Source organism: Phoenix dactylifera, unplaced genomic scaffold (assembly GCF_009389715.1).
Source record: "Phoenix dactylifera cultivar Barhee BC4 unplaced genomic scaffold, palm_55x_up_171113_PBpolish2nd_filt_p 000320F, whole genome shotgun sequence".
Lineage (NCBI taxonomy): Eukaryota > Viridiplantae > Streptophyta > Magnoliopsida > Arecales > Arecaceae > Phoenix > Phoenix dactylifera.
Genome location: NW_024067789.1, coordinates 197,738 through 214,186, shown reverse-complemented (window position 1 = coordinate 214,186; position 16,449 = coordinate 197,738). Strand labels below are relative to the sequence as shown.

The 16,449-nt window shown below is 38.0% G+C and overlaps 1 protein-coding gene across 2 annotated transcripts; it reads right to left on the bottom strand.

Moving 5' to 3' along the window:
- Positions 1–8,129: 8,129 nt before the first annotated feature.
- Positions 8,130–15,387, bottom strand: LOC103698010 (cellulose synthase-like protein E6). 2 transcript variants are annotated; one of them, XM_039118216.1, is made up of 8 exons: positions 15,079–15,387; positions 11,441–11,759; positions 11,105–11,242; positions 10,605–10,736; positions 9,823–10,035; positions 9,419–9,643; positions 8,989–9,336; positions 8,130–8,903 (listed from the first exon to the last, which is right to left on the bottom strand). In XM_039118216.1, exons 1-8 carry the CDS (start codon positions 15,345–15,347, stop codon positions 8,358–8,360), a joined length of 2,190 nt encoding a protein of 729 aa, XP_038974144.1. In that variant the 5' UTR covers positions 15,348–15,387; the 3' UTR covers positions 8,130–8,357. The 2 variants fall into 2 exon arrangements, with proteins under 2 accessions (XP_038974144.1, XP_038974145.1); XM_039118217.1 differs by lacking the exon at positions 11,441–11,759 and having other exon boundaries at positions 15,079–15,356.
- Between the last annotated feature and the right edge of the window lie 1,062 nt (positions 15,388–16,449).

Below are 16,449 nucleotides of genomic sequence, written 5' to 3'. Positions count from 1 at the left end.
CTTGCTGTAAGATATAGTAAAGATCCTATCATACCTCTATATAGCTTTTGATCTACTGATTTACCTGATTCATTTTTGTCTAGTTTGCATGATGAGCTCATGGGAGTGCCAATTGACTTGTTTCCATCCATATCAAACTTCTTTAGTATTTTCTTGATGTATTTAGCTTGATTGATGAAAATTCCTTTCTTGGATTATTTGATTTGAAGTTCGAGGAAGTAGTTCAATTCTCCCATCATACTCATCTCAAATTCACTCTACATTAATTCAGCAAATTCTTCGCAAAGACGATTGTTAGTAGCACCGAAAATAATATCATCTACATAAATCTGCACTACCAACATATTTTTGTTTTTCTTTTTCAAAAATATTCATGGTCTAATAGAAATTTGCTAAGTCTTTCATACCATGCTCTAGGGGCTTGTTTTAGGCCATAAAGTGCTTTATTTAGTTTCTAAACATGATTGGGGTATTGATGATTCTGAAAACCAGGAGGTTGTTCTACATAAACCTCCTCATTAATATACCCATTCAAGAAGGAACTTTTTATATCCATTTGGAATAATTTGAAGTCTTTATTACATGCAAATGCTAGTAACAATCTAATTGTCTCAAGTCTAGCTACAGGAGCAAAAATCTCATCAAAGTCTATACCTTTTTCTTGATTATAGTCCTTTGCTACTAGTCTAGCCTTGTTTCTAACCACAACTCCATTTTCATCAAGTTTATTTTTGTATATCCATTTAGTTCCTATTATTGAGTATTCAGTGGGTCTTTCAACTAAATTCCATACTTTATTTCTTGTAAATTGGTTAAGTTCCTCTTGCATAGCATTTATCCAATTTACATCATTTTCAGCTTCTTCAATGTTTTTAGGTTCTAAATGTGAAACAAATGCAAGATAATTATTTAAGTTTCTAAGAGAGGCTCTAGTTCTAACAGGTTGAGATGGATCATCTAAGATTAATTCTTTAGGATGACTGTGAGCATACCTCCAAGCCTTTGTAAGCCCATGTTCGGCAATTACGTACATCTTGGCTTGTTGTAGTTTTTTCAACTTGCTTGGGTTCATCCTCTTGTAGAGTCGTGTGATCCATCTTTTCTTCAATTATTCCTGCTCATCATCAAATACTACTCTCTTGCTGGAGGAAGCATCATTAGAATCATCAAAAACAATATGGATGGATTCTTCAATTACAAGGGTTCTTTTGTTGAAGATTCTATAAGCCTTACTTGATGTAGAATATCCCAAAAAGATACCTTTATCAGATTTGGAATCAAATTTACCTAAGTTATCTTTGCCATTATTATGAATGAAATACCTACATCCAAACACATGAAAGTAGTTTACTTTGGGCTTTCTATCTCTCCAAAGTTCGTAAGGTGTTTTCTTTATAATTGGTCTTAATAGAACTCTATTTAATATATGACATGATGTGTTAATGGCTTCTTTCCAAAAATACTTTGGAAGGTTACTTTCACACAACATGGTTCTAGCCATTTTCTCTAGGGTTCTATTCTTTCTTTCCACAACTCCATTTTGTTGTGTTGTCCTAGGTGCAGAGAAATTATGAGTTATTCCCTTTTTACTACAGAATTCATCAAATAGATGATTTTCAAATTCCGTTCCATGATCACTCCTAATAGCTATAACTGAAGCATTTCTTGAGTTAGTTACTTCCTTATGAAATTTCTTAAATACTGAAAATGCTTCATCTTTATGAGCTAAAAATATGACCCATGTGTATCTAGAAAAATCATCTACAATGACAAGGCCATACTTGTTTCCACCAAGGCTTGTGATTCTAGTTGGTCCAAAAAAATCCATGTGAAGTAGTTCAAGGGATCTAGTAGTAGAGACACAATTTATGGATTTAAAGGAGCTTTTAGATTGTTTGCCATATTGACATACTTCACAAATTTTATTTTTCTCATACTTTAGTTTTGGCAAATCAATCACAGAATCTCTTTTAACTAATTTTGATATTGTATCCATACTTGCATGACCCAATTTACAGTGCCATAACTAACTTGCATCATTGACTTTAGAATCACTAGCTACTAAGCAACGGCTATTTTTGGCAAGATCTTCAAGATCTACTATAGAAACATTGCCACGTCTTATTCCTTTGAATACTAAGCTACTGTCAATTGAGTTGGTTATAATGCATAAGGATGGCTTAAACAGAACATCAAAACCTTTATCACATAATTGACTAACGCTAAGTAAGTTATGCTTAAGACCATCTACAAACCGTACATTATCAACGAAGGTTGAAGGGGTGATTTGTATTTTACCTATACCAATGATGTGACCTTGGTTGTTGTCTCCAAAAGTCACCGCACCTTCCTCTTTAGGCTCTAGGGTGAAGAATTGTTCCTTGTCACCCGTCATGTGTCTTGAGCAGCCACTATCCAAGTACCAACAGTGTTTGTTGACCTTGGCTGCAAGACACTGCTGCACAAGAAAATCATACAATTTTAGGTACCCAAGTTTTCTTAGGTCCTTCAAGGTTAGTAAAGTTGGTTCCTTTTGGAACCCAAATCTTTTTAATCATTCTTTTAAATTCAGTTTTTTTGTGGTTACATACATTTGCTATATGTCCTACTTTTCCACAACAAAAATAAGTTATATTTTTGGTTTTACTTTCCTCGGCTTTTACAAAAAAGTTTTTAAGAAATTTTTGCTTGTTGTTAGGCTTATACCCTAAACCGGCTTTATTAAATACAGCTCTTTGACTATTAAGAATCATTTCTAGTTTTTCAGAACTAAAGGTAAACTTCTCAACTATAGGTTATATTTTTCAAGTTCTTTTGTTAAGTTCAGTTTTTCTATTTTTAGTAAATTTAGATCTTTTGTAAAGTTATCTTTTAGAGTTCGGTTACTGTTTTTAAGTTCTGAAACTTTCTTAGTTAGTCTTTCGTTATCTTTAATTAAAGCATTAGTTTTTTGAGTTAGCAATTAGTCCGGTACCAAAGTACAGTGAGTTGCTTGCTAGTCACAGGTTGCTTGTTTTAAGTTCTAAATTTTCTTTTATGATAGAGTCCTTGTCCTTAATTAATTTATTGATTAGTTAGTTTCAATTCTTTATTTTAAGGTTTATTGTCTTATATTCATCCATTAGTTCATTAAAAGCATCATACAATTCATCAAAGGTAAAATCTAAATGTGTTTCAGATATTACCTCATTTTCGTTCGCCATAAAACAAAAATTTGCTTTTTTCTTTTTGTTTCTCATCCGATGATGATGATGATTGATTGGAGTCTGTCAAAGTGGAGACAAGAGCTTTCTTCTTCTTGTATTTGCTGCCATTCTTCAGCAAAGGACAGTCGATTCTGAAATGTCTCGGCTTCTTGCATTCATAGCATCCGATTCCCTCACTTTTCCTGTTCTTACCTTTATGCTTGTTGTAGGAACTTGAGGAACCTCTCTTCTGATGAAAGGACTTCTTCCGTTTGATGAATCTTCTGAACTTTCGCATGAGAAGAGCCTCATCTTTATCTCCCTCATTGTCTTCTTCTTCACTGCTGCTACTGCAAGAGGGATCCTTGTTAGAAGAAGTGGACTTAAGGGCAATTACATTTTTTCTTGTGGGAGGACTCTTCTTCATTGTGAGCTCATGTGTCATCAAGGATCCAAGGAGCTCCTCGGGTGGCAGCTTGTTTAAGTCTTTAGCTTTTTGGATTGCCATTACTTTGGCTTCCCATGACTTTGGTAAAGATCGAAGATTTTTCTGACAAGGTCACTGTTAGTATAACTTTTGCCAAGGCTTTTTAGGCCGTTAACAATATCAGTAAATCGAGTAAACATGCAAGAAATGGTTTCATTAGTGTTCATTTTAAATAGTTCATATTTATGAATTAGCATGTTAATTTTAGTTTCTTTAACTTGATTTGTGCCCTCGTGGGTCACTTCAAGTCTATCCCATATATCTTTTGCAGAATTGTAAGTAGAGATTCTATTGAATTCATTATGGTCTAAGGCACAATAAAGAACATTCATTGCTTTAGCATTTAGTTGTGCCTTCCTTCTATGATTATCATCCCAATCTTTCGCAAACTTAGGTATAGCAATGTTATCAACATAGATAGAAGGAATATGTGGTCCATTCATTATGATGTCCCAAACATCATAATCTTGAGCTTGGACAAATATCCTGATCCTAGCCTTCCAATAGATGTAGTTAGTTCCATTGAAGAATGGAGGCCTATTGGTGGATTGCCCCTCACTAAGAGAAGATCCAAAAGGGGTTGTCATTTTAATCTTTTACTCTTTTAATATAAGAGCTCCGGCTCTGATACCACTTGTTGCCCAAAGAGACAACCCAAGAGGGGGGTGAATTGGGTTTCGATTAATTCTTGACCAATTAAAAACTTGATTAGTAAATAATTGAATCTAATGCAAGCAAGTTAATTAAGCTTCTTGATGAGGAGATTGGAAGAGACAAATAGCCAATGCAAACACAAGGAGATTTTATAGTGGTTCGGAGCCAACCCTCGCTCCTACATCCACTCCCTAAGCTTCACTTGGGAGTTCACTATAATTTCTTGGATTACAGTTGGTTATTTTACAAGTTCACAACCCAACTTGTTGTTTTCGCGAGATCACAACAAACTCGGTCGATTTTTACAGGCTCATCGACTAGAACCACCCGATTGTTTTTTCGGGATCACAATCAAACCCTTATACCATTGGTTTTAACCTTGGCTCACCAACAAACCTTACAACCTTTGATTCAATCTCCTGATTGAATCAAGTAAGAAAAGTAGTGTTTGGGATTTCATAGAGAAAGCTTCTAAACAAGCAGATGTGAAAACAATAAATGCAAAGTAAAGGTTAGAAGCCCTCAAACAGATTTTGGAATGGAAAGTAGGGACTTCTTGATTTCTGGGTCTCCTCTGAAAAGTACTGAAGATTTGAGAATAGTAGGAGAGCCTTGAAAGCGAAGGAAGTGCTTGTCGGATGGAGTTGAATGCACCTCTTCCTTCTTTTGCTTGTATTTACTCTTGAGAACTCTTGGTAGGTGGAAATGCATTTTTACTTGAATGGAATAGCTCTCTTCTTTCTACTACTGTTTACTCTAGCTATTTAAACAATCCCTTTTGAAAAATAGCTGTTAGACACTGATTTGTGGCTGTTTTGCACGGTCTGCACCTCCTGACAATGTATCCGTTGGGGTCGGAGTCGACTCGGCTGTTGCTGGAGTCGACTCCTGCTTTACTGGAGATGACTCGCCTACTGTTCAGGATTTGAATTAAAGTGCTGTTCCGTCCTCGAGTCGACTCGGACCAAACCTGGAGTCGACTGGCCAACATTTGGAGATGACTCGGCATTTTGGAGATGGCTCGTTCTCAGGATTTCAGAGATCTATTTTTCTGCATTTCTCTCTCGAGTCGACTCGGATCCTCTTGGAGTCGACTCGGCTCTCAGAGCCCGAAAAACCGATCCTCTGTTTGTTGATCTGAGCTGCCTCGAAGTCGACTCGCACTTTGTTGGGGTCGACTCGGCTAAGTTGGGATCGACTCTGTAATTCTTGGAGTCGATTTGTTCACAGGGTCACTGAGTTTGGTTCTCTGCCTTTCAGTCTGCTTTCCTCTAAGAGTCGACTCTGGCATGACTTGTCGACTCGCCAAACATTGGAGTCGACTCGCATCCTTCTGGAGTCGACTCGGTAACAGGGTCTAGAAGACACTTCTCTGTCTTTCTGTCTGTTACTCCTTGGAGTCGACTCGGAACCGTCGGGAGTCGACTCGGCAAGCATCGGCGTTGACTCGAGATCTTCGGAGTCGACTCGGTGACAGGGTCTGAAATTCATCTTTCTGTCCTTCTGTCTGTTCTTAGTCGGAGTCGACTCGTAGTGTACCAGAGTCGACTCGAGCTTGTGCCAGAACCTCTAAAACACTTGGAGTTGACTCGTAATCTTCCGAAGTCAACTCGAGAGTCAGCCCTTGGTTCAAATGGAGTTCAAAACTTGTCCAACTTATTTTGAACCAAAGCTTGAGACACTTAATCATAAATTCACATATATTCACCTGAAACACTAGATTGAATTCATTAATACCACATGAAATATACTCAAATGCTTTGAGCTCATCAAAATTAAATAGGGGTATAATCAATCACTGCACATGGCTACATCATCATCATCTCTACGAGTAGATGAGTATCAGCAAGCTACAAGAAAAAATAAAAACTTTAGAAGTTAAGAATACGAAAGTCATTACACTCGTACAAAAATACGTTATAGTTATGTAAATCTCTACAATAAAGTTATTTACCCGAGGGGCAAATCTCTACAATAAAGTTGAAATCTGGTCAAGCTGAGCCGTCAAAGATTGTATCTTTATCTCACAGCTCGCTTCAACTCCACAATATCGGTCTTATGGCTCTGCCTTATCTGCTTTATATCTGTCTTATAACTCTGCCTTATCTCCTATGTCGCTACCTCCATCATTGCCTTCAGGCTAGCCCACCCAAGGTGTTTAACCCTAAAAATGTTTATTTGGATCTTTTAGAAGGTGGGCTTTGGAGGTTTAAAAAGACATAATACAGTTGTCAAGAGCTTAATCAATGACAATACCTAATATTTGTCATATATGCACAGATGTTATAAAGATTAAAGGGTTGAAGTTCCAGAATATGACCATTTCATTTGGATAATATTGCACATGAACGTAACTGTAAAGTAGAATAGTTGAATGAGGTTGCTTGGGTCACACTTGGCCTGTGGACAGGGATTGCATTATCGAAGGAGTTCGGAGTGCTTTGGGATTAATGCAGAGTGCAATCTAATGATTGAATTGATGAGTACATGGACTTAAAAAATAGCAACTCCATGTTTTGTTCTTTTCTGAGAAAAAAACGTAATTTATTTTTACTTTTGAGCATCTTATGCCAGATGTAACATATCCACTTGCGACCAATAGCAGCATCCCAGATGCTATACATATGTCGATAATAACTATCACTTCTTTCTCGTTCAAGTTGCCTCCAGTCGAGCCAGTGTCTGCATACTTTATAAGGGCATGAGACAATTTTTGACTCGGTTTAATCTATTTATAAGGGCATTAATCTTGAAAAACCAGCTCAGTTATTTTGTGACAACCAAGCTGCAATTCATATTGCATCTAATCTAATTTACCATGAAAGAACAAAGCATATAGAACTGGATTGTCATATCATTAAAAAATTCAAGAGGAATTATTGGAACCCTCTCATGTGGCTTCAAATTTACAAGTTGCAGATATTTTTACAAAACCACTGGGTGTTGTACAGTTTAACAAGTTGTTGGACAAGATAGGAGTTCGTTCTATTTACTCTTATCTTGAGGGGGAGTATTGAAAAGTACACGACAAGTCAACAACATATGTGGAAGCACCAAGTTGATTAAATGATGAAAAAATGTTGACTTGTATAATTGATGATACGTGCATATCTAGAATATGCTTTTCTGTATAGCTATAGAGTTAGTTAGTTTGTTCTGCATTTATTCTTATCCTATGCTTGATGTATTGATTGTACTGGCTAGATTCTTTTATTCTTTTCATTATTTTTAGCATCTCAAGTTCATGTATATATAGAAGCTTTATAATCAATATACAAAATAGAGGAATATAGAAGGAATATCCTTTCATATCCAAAATTCTGCCTTCTTTTGATAATGACAAAACTACACAAAGAAATTTAGGTGAGGGAGAATACGGGTACTTTCGTGCATTGTCCACGACATGGCTCAATTTGAGAGCAAAAGTAGTTAGGTGTGACGTTACTTGTAAGTTGCAACTGTCATTAGCAAAAAAAAGCCTTTCACTCATAGGACCACTTACACTTCAGCGCAAAAAAAAAAAAAGACCACTTACATGTTTCTTACCCGGTTTCAAGACTGGCTTCAGACTGCTCTTACCCAACAAGATGGGCAATGTTGCTTGAGGACTATATCCGATTACGCGGCATACTTGCTTCTATGTTTCTTAATGAAAGTAGTATGTCCTGCTCAGAATTTCCCAGGTGCTGGCATTCAATGAATATCCCGGTCCGATGACAGTATGCTACAAAGCAATATTTGATTTATTACTGATTATGAGTATTTATGGTACATAAATTTCGTCAACTTTGCTATCAAAAATGTAAGTAGAAATTTAAACTCAAGTCCTAAAGGCTGTAACTGTGGTACCTCAAGACAGAATTTTTTTACCTTCTTAACAGTCCAAATTGCACTTGGGCCAAGGGACTAACTTATACCATTACTCTCAGGACTACAACAACAAAGCGAAGGAAAAATTAAAAAAAACATTCTATAAAAAGGATTATGAAGCCATGTGAAGACCAAAAGTACTTGTTCAGCACTTTAGTGATTTATACCATAGTTAGCAGAGACACCAACACCGCAGAACCAAGGGAGAGAAATGTGACAGTGAGGGGTAAGCTGCCTTTATCCTTTCGTATGAAAAGAGCTTCATAAATGGGCAAATGGATGGCCACCACCAGCCCGCAGAGAAGAATTTGAATGAATAATGGCTCAAGACCCATAATTCCTCCATCTACCACCAGCCTTTGGAGTCCTCCCACCAAGCAAAGAAGATTCAGCATTGCGACTGCTCCTATGATAACAAACATTGAGGACGATGACCCCAATTCCAAGACATCCTGCTCGTATCTTTTAGAGGCATCGCCATCAGAAACCTTTGCTGTGATTGCGAACCCCATCTTAGAAATCCGCAGCAAATTTAAGATGGTAGAAGTGAAGCCATAGAGGAATGAGGTGGTCCTGCTCAATATCCACATCCTCTGAAAGTTCCACCACCCAGCCAATGTGTTACCACATTGCAGTGATTCGACGAGCCCATACACATGCTTCCCAATGGTGACATAGGCAAAGGACAGGAACCAAGGGCTCGTGATCTAATTTTGACATCAGTATATTTGTGTTAGGATTCGTTCAAACATGCATGCTTGATGGAAGGGAAAAAGAGAGGCATGTCCGTACCTTTGGAAATAAGGATATGCCTTTGAGGAGGCAAAGGGAAGGAATCACAAGGTAATAGAGTGTAGGGAGTGAGCTTGGAGCCCACAAGCCATAAACGCAATAGGCCATCTGAAGTCCAAGCTTGATTTTGCCACGACCAAGTATGAAGGGGCAGTACTTGGAAAGAAAGATTTGGAAATTCCCCTCGCTCCCTCTTTTCCACTGCACCAGCGATTGTGCCAGTGTCGTGGGAGCAACACCTAAAAAGGCTTTTCTTGAAGGACTGAAATAGACGGACTTCCACCCCCTACATTGAATTAATAGGCCTGTGATGACATCCTCCACAGGACAGTCATACTTCAGCCCAATCTGCATTAAATGATAGATAGATAGATAAATACATACACATTCAGACAGATGGATAGATACACAGATAGACAAAAAGAAGAACCTCCTGTCCCCATTGGGTGTTGTGCTCATAGGTGCAGGTAATAAGAGACTTTGCTCTCTCTTCCAGTATGCAAGCACTTTTAGCCGTTTTTCTCTCAATGCCTCTCTTCCAATCTTCCTTGTAATCCTTGCTATACTTCCTCCCGCAAAGGATCTCTCTTCTGTGGAAGCATCCAGTGCCGGCATACCATGGCCCTCCCCAATTATCAAAGCCAGGGAACACCACCTTACGAGACATTAAAAATGATTTTGTTATTAGCTCCTCGTATGATTTGATAACAAAATCCATAAAATTACTTGATTGGTCATATACTCCATACTGGATATAGCTGTGATCACAGCTAGTACAAGACTAGAGAAACATAACTGAAACCTCGATAGTGATGAGCCTTTGCTAGTACTAACCTTAGTGGCCACATTGAAGGAATAGCCATAAAGATCATTCTTGGTGACATTATCAAAGAGCTGGGGATATTGAACAAAGCCAATGTCCTGACCCTTCTCTTCATCTAGGAAGAAGCATAATGCATGTCTGATGGATTCCGAGTTATTCGAGTACATGTCGCAGTCCAAATTGAGGATGATAGGGCTGTTGCTTATCTCTGATGACGCCCTTATCTGTACAAGATCAGGTTGCATTGTTTAAAGGCATTTTTTTCATAAATTAAATTTTGAAATCATAATAGGGTTGGGTTATTTAAAATATCTTTTCATAAATATAATTTCATAATACTAACAATACTAACAGTACCAAATACTTACAGGCTGCTCCGAAAGCAAAACCTTAAGATTTCAAGCATGATAAGTTAGGTCAGCTGGTTGAGTCTCAGACCATATGCAATATTCAATACTTGTTTATAGTCGATTCTAGATTTATCATGTTATTTCTCCTAAAATATGATTAATTGTGTTGTTAAATCTACTATAGAAGTCAGTTGTCTAGAAAGGATGCCAATTCCATATTGTGGACTACCTAAAGAGAGGATATTAATCGAACATCTGATTCTGCTACCTGCTTTCATTTAACCCTGCATCTGCAAACTAAGCCCAGGACTATTTACAGCGCTCAACTAACTACAACAGGTCTGAAAGCTCATACAAATGAGGAAAGAAAAAGGAAAGAAAGAAAAAAGAAAGCAAGCCTATCTCCCAAAAATTGCGAGAAAAATCTAACATAGTTATATTACCAATGCGTTCATAGCCCCTGCTTTGAAGTAATGATGATGTTGAGGTCTCTTCTCTCGTGCCATGTACACCAAGGTTGGTAATGCATTTCCATCGCTGTCTATTGAATATTGGTCTCTCTCATCAATTAAGATCTGGAAAAAGCAACAAAGAAAAACAATATAATTAGCTCTAGTTGGACAGCTCTAATCGCCCCACATTTGAAGGATGGGCGCAACCTCTAAACTATAGCTTAGTTCAATTCGTCCATAACTTATGCTACACAGATCAACCACACATTTTATGATTTCACCAATTACATTTCCTATAGACATGAACCTAAAGTCTCTTCCTACAATCTGGCAAAGAGTTCAAACAACTAGTTTAATTTTCATATGAAAACTTTAGACCTTGAAGTCATGTCCCAATTATACCACTCTAAAATAATCCAAAATTCTACGCAGTAACAGTTTTCTCCCAATAAGGTTTTGTTTTGTTCTTCCAGTACCAAGTGTAGCAGTACCTGAACGATGGGTGGATGGTTTCGTGAAGTCATCCCTGAGCTCCATTCAGAAAATCCTTTATTTTCTTTGAGTTCTTTAGGGATCTTGCCTAGCATTACCACTGAATCGATGCGATCTGCCATCTCTTCATATAGATTCTGCGAAATGGAAAATTGTGATGACAAATTAAATAGAAATAAGTTGTTGCCTTGTTTTATACTAATTTACTACAAGCGTTCCTTTCACTGAACAAAGCTTTTTTTTAAACAGCGAATCAGACATTAAGGTTGAGCATGGGCCAGCTAACATGCCAATATTTATAAAAATTGAGCCGTACCACTTATTCATACTATTACCTTCATCGAAGACCATTCATTTGGGATGCATGCATTGCGGGGGTTGCCTAATTTGGAAAAATAGGCGGCTGGTGACCGTGGCTCCACATTATATTTCTTGCAAAATGGAAGCCAATGCTTTGCAAAGCGAGATGCTTCCCAAAGGGCATAGAAAGTCAGAACAGACCCAGCATCATCAGAGAGATAGACACTTAGCTTCTCATGAGGGTAATTGTATGCCATGGCTGAGAGAACAGTGGAGATGACCAGGATGGGTGGCTCTACAATAGTGTCCGCAGTGCACACGAATATATCCACATTTGGCAACTCAGCTTCATCTCTATTTCAAATGATAAAAGTAAGGAAATTATGCATCAATACAACCTGTCATGCATGTCAATGCACAATTTATGTCGATCATGATTTCTTTTTAGAATGCATGGATGATATAGTGTGGAAATGACAAAGCAGAATATTTTTTTCCTTAAAAAATAAGAATGCGATAAAATCAAGCCAAAATCAAGTAAGGACTACATCCAAATGTAGATCCCTAGTACCATTTTCATATAATTTTACTAGCTAAGTAAGCTAGCACCATTATGATATGGCATGAAATTGCATTTCCATTATAGGATCTTATTTCGTCCTTCTCTCTGAGTTGTTTTTTTTCTTTTTTTGAATCGAGGGAAAAAATATTTTTCGTCCTGGTTCAAATAAGATTTTGGGATGAAACATTTTTGGCTAAGGACCATCCTTTTTTACACCCTGCTATAGTGCATTTTTAAAATTTCTAGCCCAAAATATAGTGCTCCAACATTTGTGAGGAGTGTTATATGCTTATAGATTCAAACATAGCTTTGAAATAAAGAAATAATTTCAGAATTGAGTTTCAAAGCTCTCTTATTTGAAATGTTTTGGGAAGACAGGTTTTAACCTAGTTGGCCTCCTCTCCTTATTTGACAAATGAAAGGTATGGAGTTCAATCTTGGAACTTAGGTAGTGGTATTCGTATTCTACAAGTAAAATGTAAAAATAATTAAGGTGGTAAAACCATTAATTTTTGTCGCCAATGTTCTGGATATAATTGTGCTTTCATCATAATATTGTCAGGCTTTCTCTTATTCTACTTTTAAAAGAATGAAAAGGTTTTGGTTATGCAAAGCTCGACTTCAAAGTATAAACAAAGGGAAAACTACAAGATAGGTTAAGTCTTATCAATTCTTGTCCTCACCTTCACTTTGACCGAACTTGTTAAGAGAGAATTTCTTGGTTAGAAAATTTCTGTTATAAACAAAGATAAAATAAAATAAAGACAAATTTAGGTTAGTACAATAGTATTAGTAGACCATAATCCAACCAGAGCAGACCTTAAATTTTATTTTGATCTGGATACACAATAACAACACAATGCCTAACTCATTGGACTTCCATGATACTTGATCCTACCCTTTAATAATAATAACTTTAGTAGGATGTCACACTCTTTTGCTTCCTCCTCTCCATAAAAAAAAATATTATGATCCTTTATCAAAAAATAAAAGTAAAATGAGTTCTACGCTAAGATTGAATTATTACTAACCTCATATTTAAAAAATAATTTCAATAAAAAAATTAATGGTAAGAAAAAGTTCTTCGCAACTTGAATGCCGCATAATCGAAAAAAGAAAAAAACAAGAAGAAAAAGAATAAATTGATGCCATTTAAACATATCATCACAATACACGGAGTGGTTCGCATATATGGTAACAAGAAAAAAATCTTATGGCACGTGGCCTGAAGCTTCTTATTGATGCTAGTTTCAATAAGAAAAAGAAGCCCTGATGATCGTTCTCAAAACAATAAAAAATTATATGCACATCGGCATGTAGTTCAACTGGTTTGCATCCCTGAAAAATTGTAATTTGGCTGGTTCACGTCACAACATTGAGAACTCGTCGCTGAAATTGATATCTAATGAAAAACTTAAAAAGAAATTACGGATCCACGAATTCTTGTTTCACAGAAAATATATTTCATCAAATCAAGTCTTATAAAACTTTGGAAACTGAAACAGTATCCCCTTAGAAAACCAATCCATGGCCGCATAGCTTTGAATTCTCCGGTTCTTTTGCTTATCAGAAAAAAAAAAAAAAGAGTCGGTTTAAATGTTTGTAAATGATTCCCTCCAACATAAACTCTTTACGGAGGCGGCTTAATACATTTGAAAGCCTAAAACGAATTCCGTGAATAAGGCCTTTTTTTATAATATTTTTTTTAATAATTATAAAATATTTTAAAAAAAGATATGATAATAAATAGCTATCAGGTATACTATTTCAACAAGGATGCATGAGTCTAACAAAGATAGACAAAAAGTCTCTCCAATTCAACGGAAAAGTATTTACTCCAAAAGAAGGGCCATGAAACTGATTAAATAACTGAGATGAGGCTTGGCAATACTGTTTACCATGTCAAGCATGAGCAGAATAGGAAAAGGTTATCCGGAGGCACTTTGTCCATGGGACCACTCTATCAGAGAAAGTAGGGGCATTATGGGAAATTCACTCCATCTAATTAATAAAAGTCCCATCCCACCATCTCCCCCTTCAAGAGAGCACCCAAGCAGCGACTGCGACATCACAGCACAGCAGCCATTCAACCCCCTCGCTCCTTTTCTCTCTCTACCACCCAAGAGGAGAGAAGAAACAGAGAGGAAAAAATTAAAAGAATCTCCACCCTCCAAAAAGTCCATCTCCAATCCCCCCTTTCTTTGGGGCATTATGGGAAATTCACTCCATCTAATTAATAAAAGTCCCATCCCACCATCTCCCCCTTCAAGAGAGCACCCAAGCAGCGACTGCGACATCACAGCACAGCAGCCATTCAACCCCCTCGCTCCTTTTCTCTCTCTACCACCCAAGAGGAGAGAAGAAACAGAGAGGAAAAAATTAAAAGAATCTCCACCCTCCAAAAAGTCCATCTCCAATCCCCCCTTTCTTTCTTCCTGATGGCCCAGCTGGATCAGGAGTAATATGAGGGAAGGAAACCAAGACCAAAACCAAAAAGGAGAAGGGATGAAAGATAAAGAGTGGCTTCAGACGTATATCAAGCCAACCAAATCCCTCCTCTCTTTCTCTCCACCCAAAACAACTTCCCAAATTGCCCCTCCGCAGGCCAGGAAACTCTCCACCTCCCTTCCATCAAGGGGGAAGACTCGTAGCCAGCTCCTGTTCCCGTTTTATATGAGGCCTTTGATTCCTTTTGGTCATGGTCAGTCACAGAAAACAGGGCAAGGAACCTCTGCCCCTCACCCCCTCTTCTCTCTCCTCTCTCTCTCTCTCTCTCTCTCTCTCTCTCTCTCAATCTCTTTCTCTCCTCTTCTTTCTTTATTTCTTCCTTTTTGCCTTCTCCCTTCCTTCTGTGGTTATCTTCTCTTTGCCTCCCGGAGGCTTTTCTTTGGGCCGAGGCCTAGGCGACCGGCTCCGCCTAAGGCTCGGGCCGGCTCTGACTCTTTAGCAGCAAAGATTACTTCAGTGAGAACGCTAAATTATATGTGGGTAAAAGACTAATTAAATGTAGACCGTGTATGATATGTGGGCATGTTCTTTCCTTTTCCTCAAAAGAAAAAAAAGAGAAGCTGAGAAATATGTGGGCATGTCAATTATGAATGAGAATTTTACCTCTGAGAGAGCTTTTCGGTGTGAGTGAAACGATAGATGGGGTTCCAGCGCACCGACTGAGTGATGATCCAGTAGAAGCCGAACCAAAGCTCGGCTGCAAATATCCCCATCCATGCCCATCTCCCTTGTTCTCCCCATCCCGGAGCATGAGTCGCTCTATAGAACCAAATCGAACAAATGCCCGCCAACATCGAGAATGCAAACAACCTGTAAGCAAACCTACCTTTGGCTTGCTTTGTTTCAAAGAGAGCTTCATAACTCTCTCCCATCTCTCTCTCTTTGTGTGTCTCTCGCTCTCTTGTTTGTAGCCAAGAGATGAGTTGGTTATATATATAGCGTGGTAAGAGACAAAATTGAATATGGCCACAGGTCAGATTAATAAACACTTATTCAACATGGATAATAAATAAATAATTTCCTTCACGAGAGTGTGGATAAAAATTCTCTGGTAAGGCCATCAGAGCAAATCGTTTCGTATAACCTGTTAGCCCGCCACGTACCCCTTCTTGTGGAACTGAAAGTACTCAGGAAATAAGTCAAAAATCATCCAACAGGGACCGATGGAAAAATAGAATGCGTTGTCCTTTTTTCCTCCGTCTTTTTTATTATTTTGATCTAATAAATTGGAGGAAGTTTGAATGCTATGGTGTTTCTTTAGGTGTCTCCAACTTGCTGCCCAAGTTTCGTGCGCCACTAGGTCCATAGGCTGCGTCGACTGGCTGACTGCTTTTCTTTTAGTTGCGCTGTCCCTTTTTCCGCCGTCCTTTTTATTATTTTGATCTAAGAAATTGGAGAAAGTTTGAATGCTATGGTGCTTCTTTAAGTGTGTCCGACTTGCTGCCCAAGTTTCGTGCGCCACTAGGTCCATAGGCTGCGTCGACTGGCTGACTGCTTTTCTTTTAGTTGCGTTGTCCCTTTTCCGCCGTCTTTTTTATTATTTTGATCTAATAAATCAGAAAAAAATAGAGGTCAGAGCATGGCTAAAACAACTCTGAGGACAGTTGTAGATGAGTTGAACAGATTAACCGGGATACAAGAGATGGATATTCTCCGTGTATGGCCTGCAAAAAATTCACTCGTCGTAGAATTTTCGACAAAAAATCCTTCGATGCTTAAATCAGAATTGAAAGACAAAAGTGTGGAAAAAAGAGAATTTTAGCAAAATATAGGCTCTTTGAGCAATATTGCATCCACACCTTGAGGTCTCTCAGGCTGGCCATTTTGTCGTTACCTAGCCTAACGTGGCATGCAATAATGGTCAGGTAACGGCCGGTAGTATACTCGAAGCATGGATGCCATTTTGCGTAGGCGACATGCAACATTGGTGGGCCGCAGGCCATGATGCTGCCCGGCTGCGGGCCGTTAGAGCTG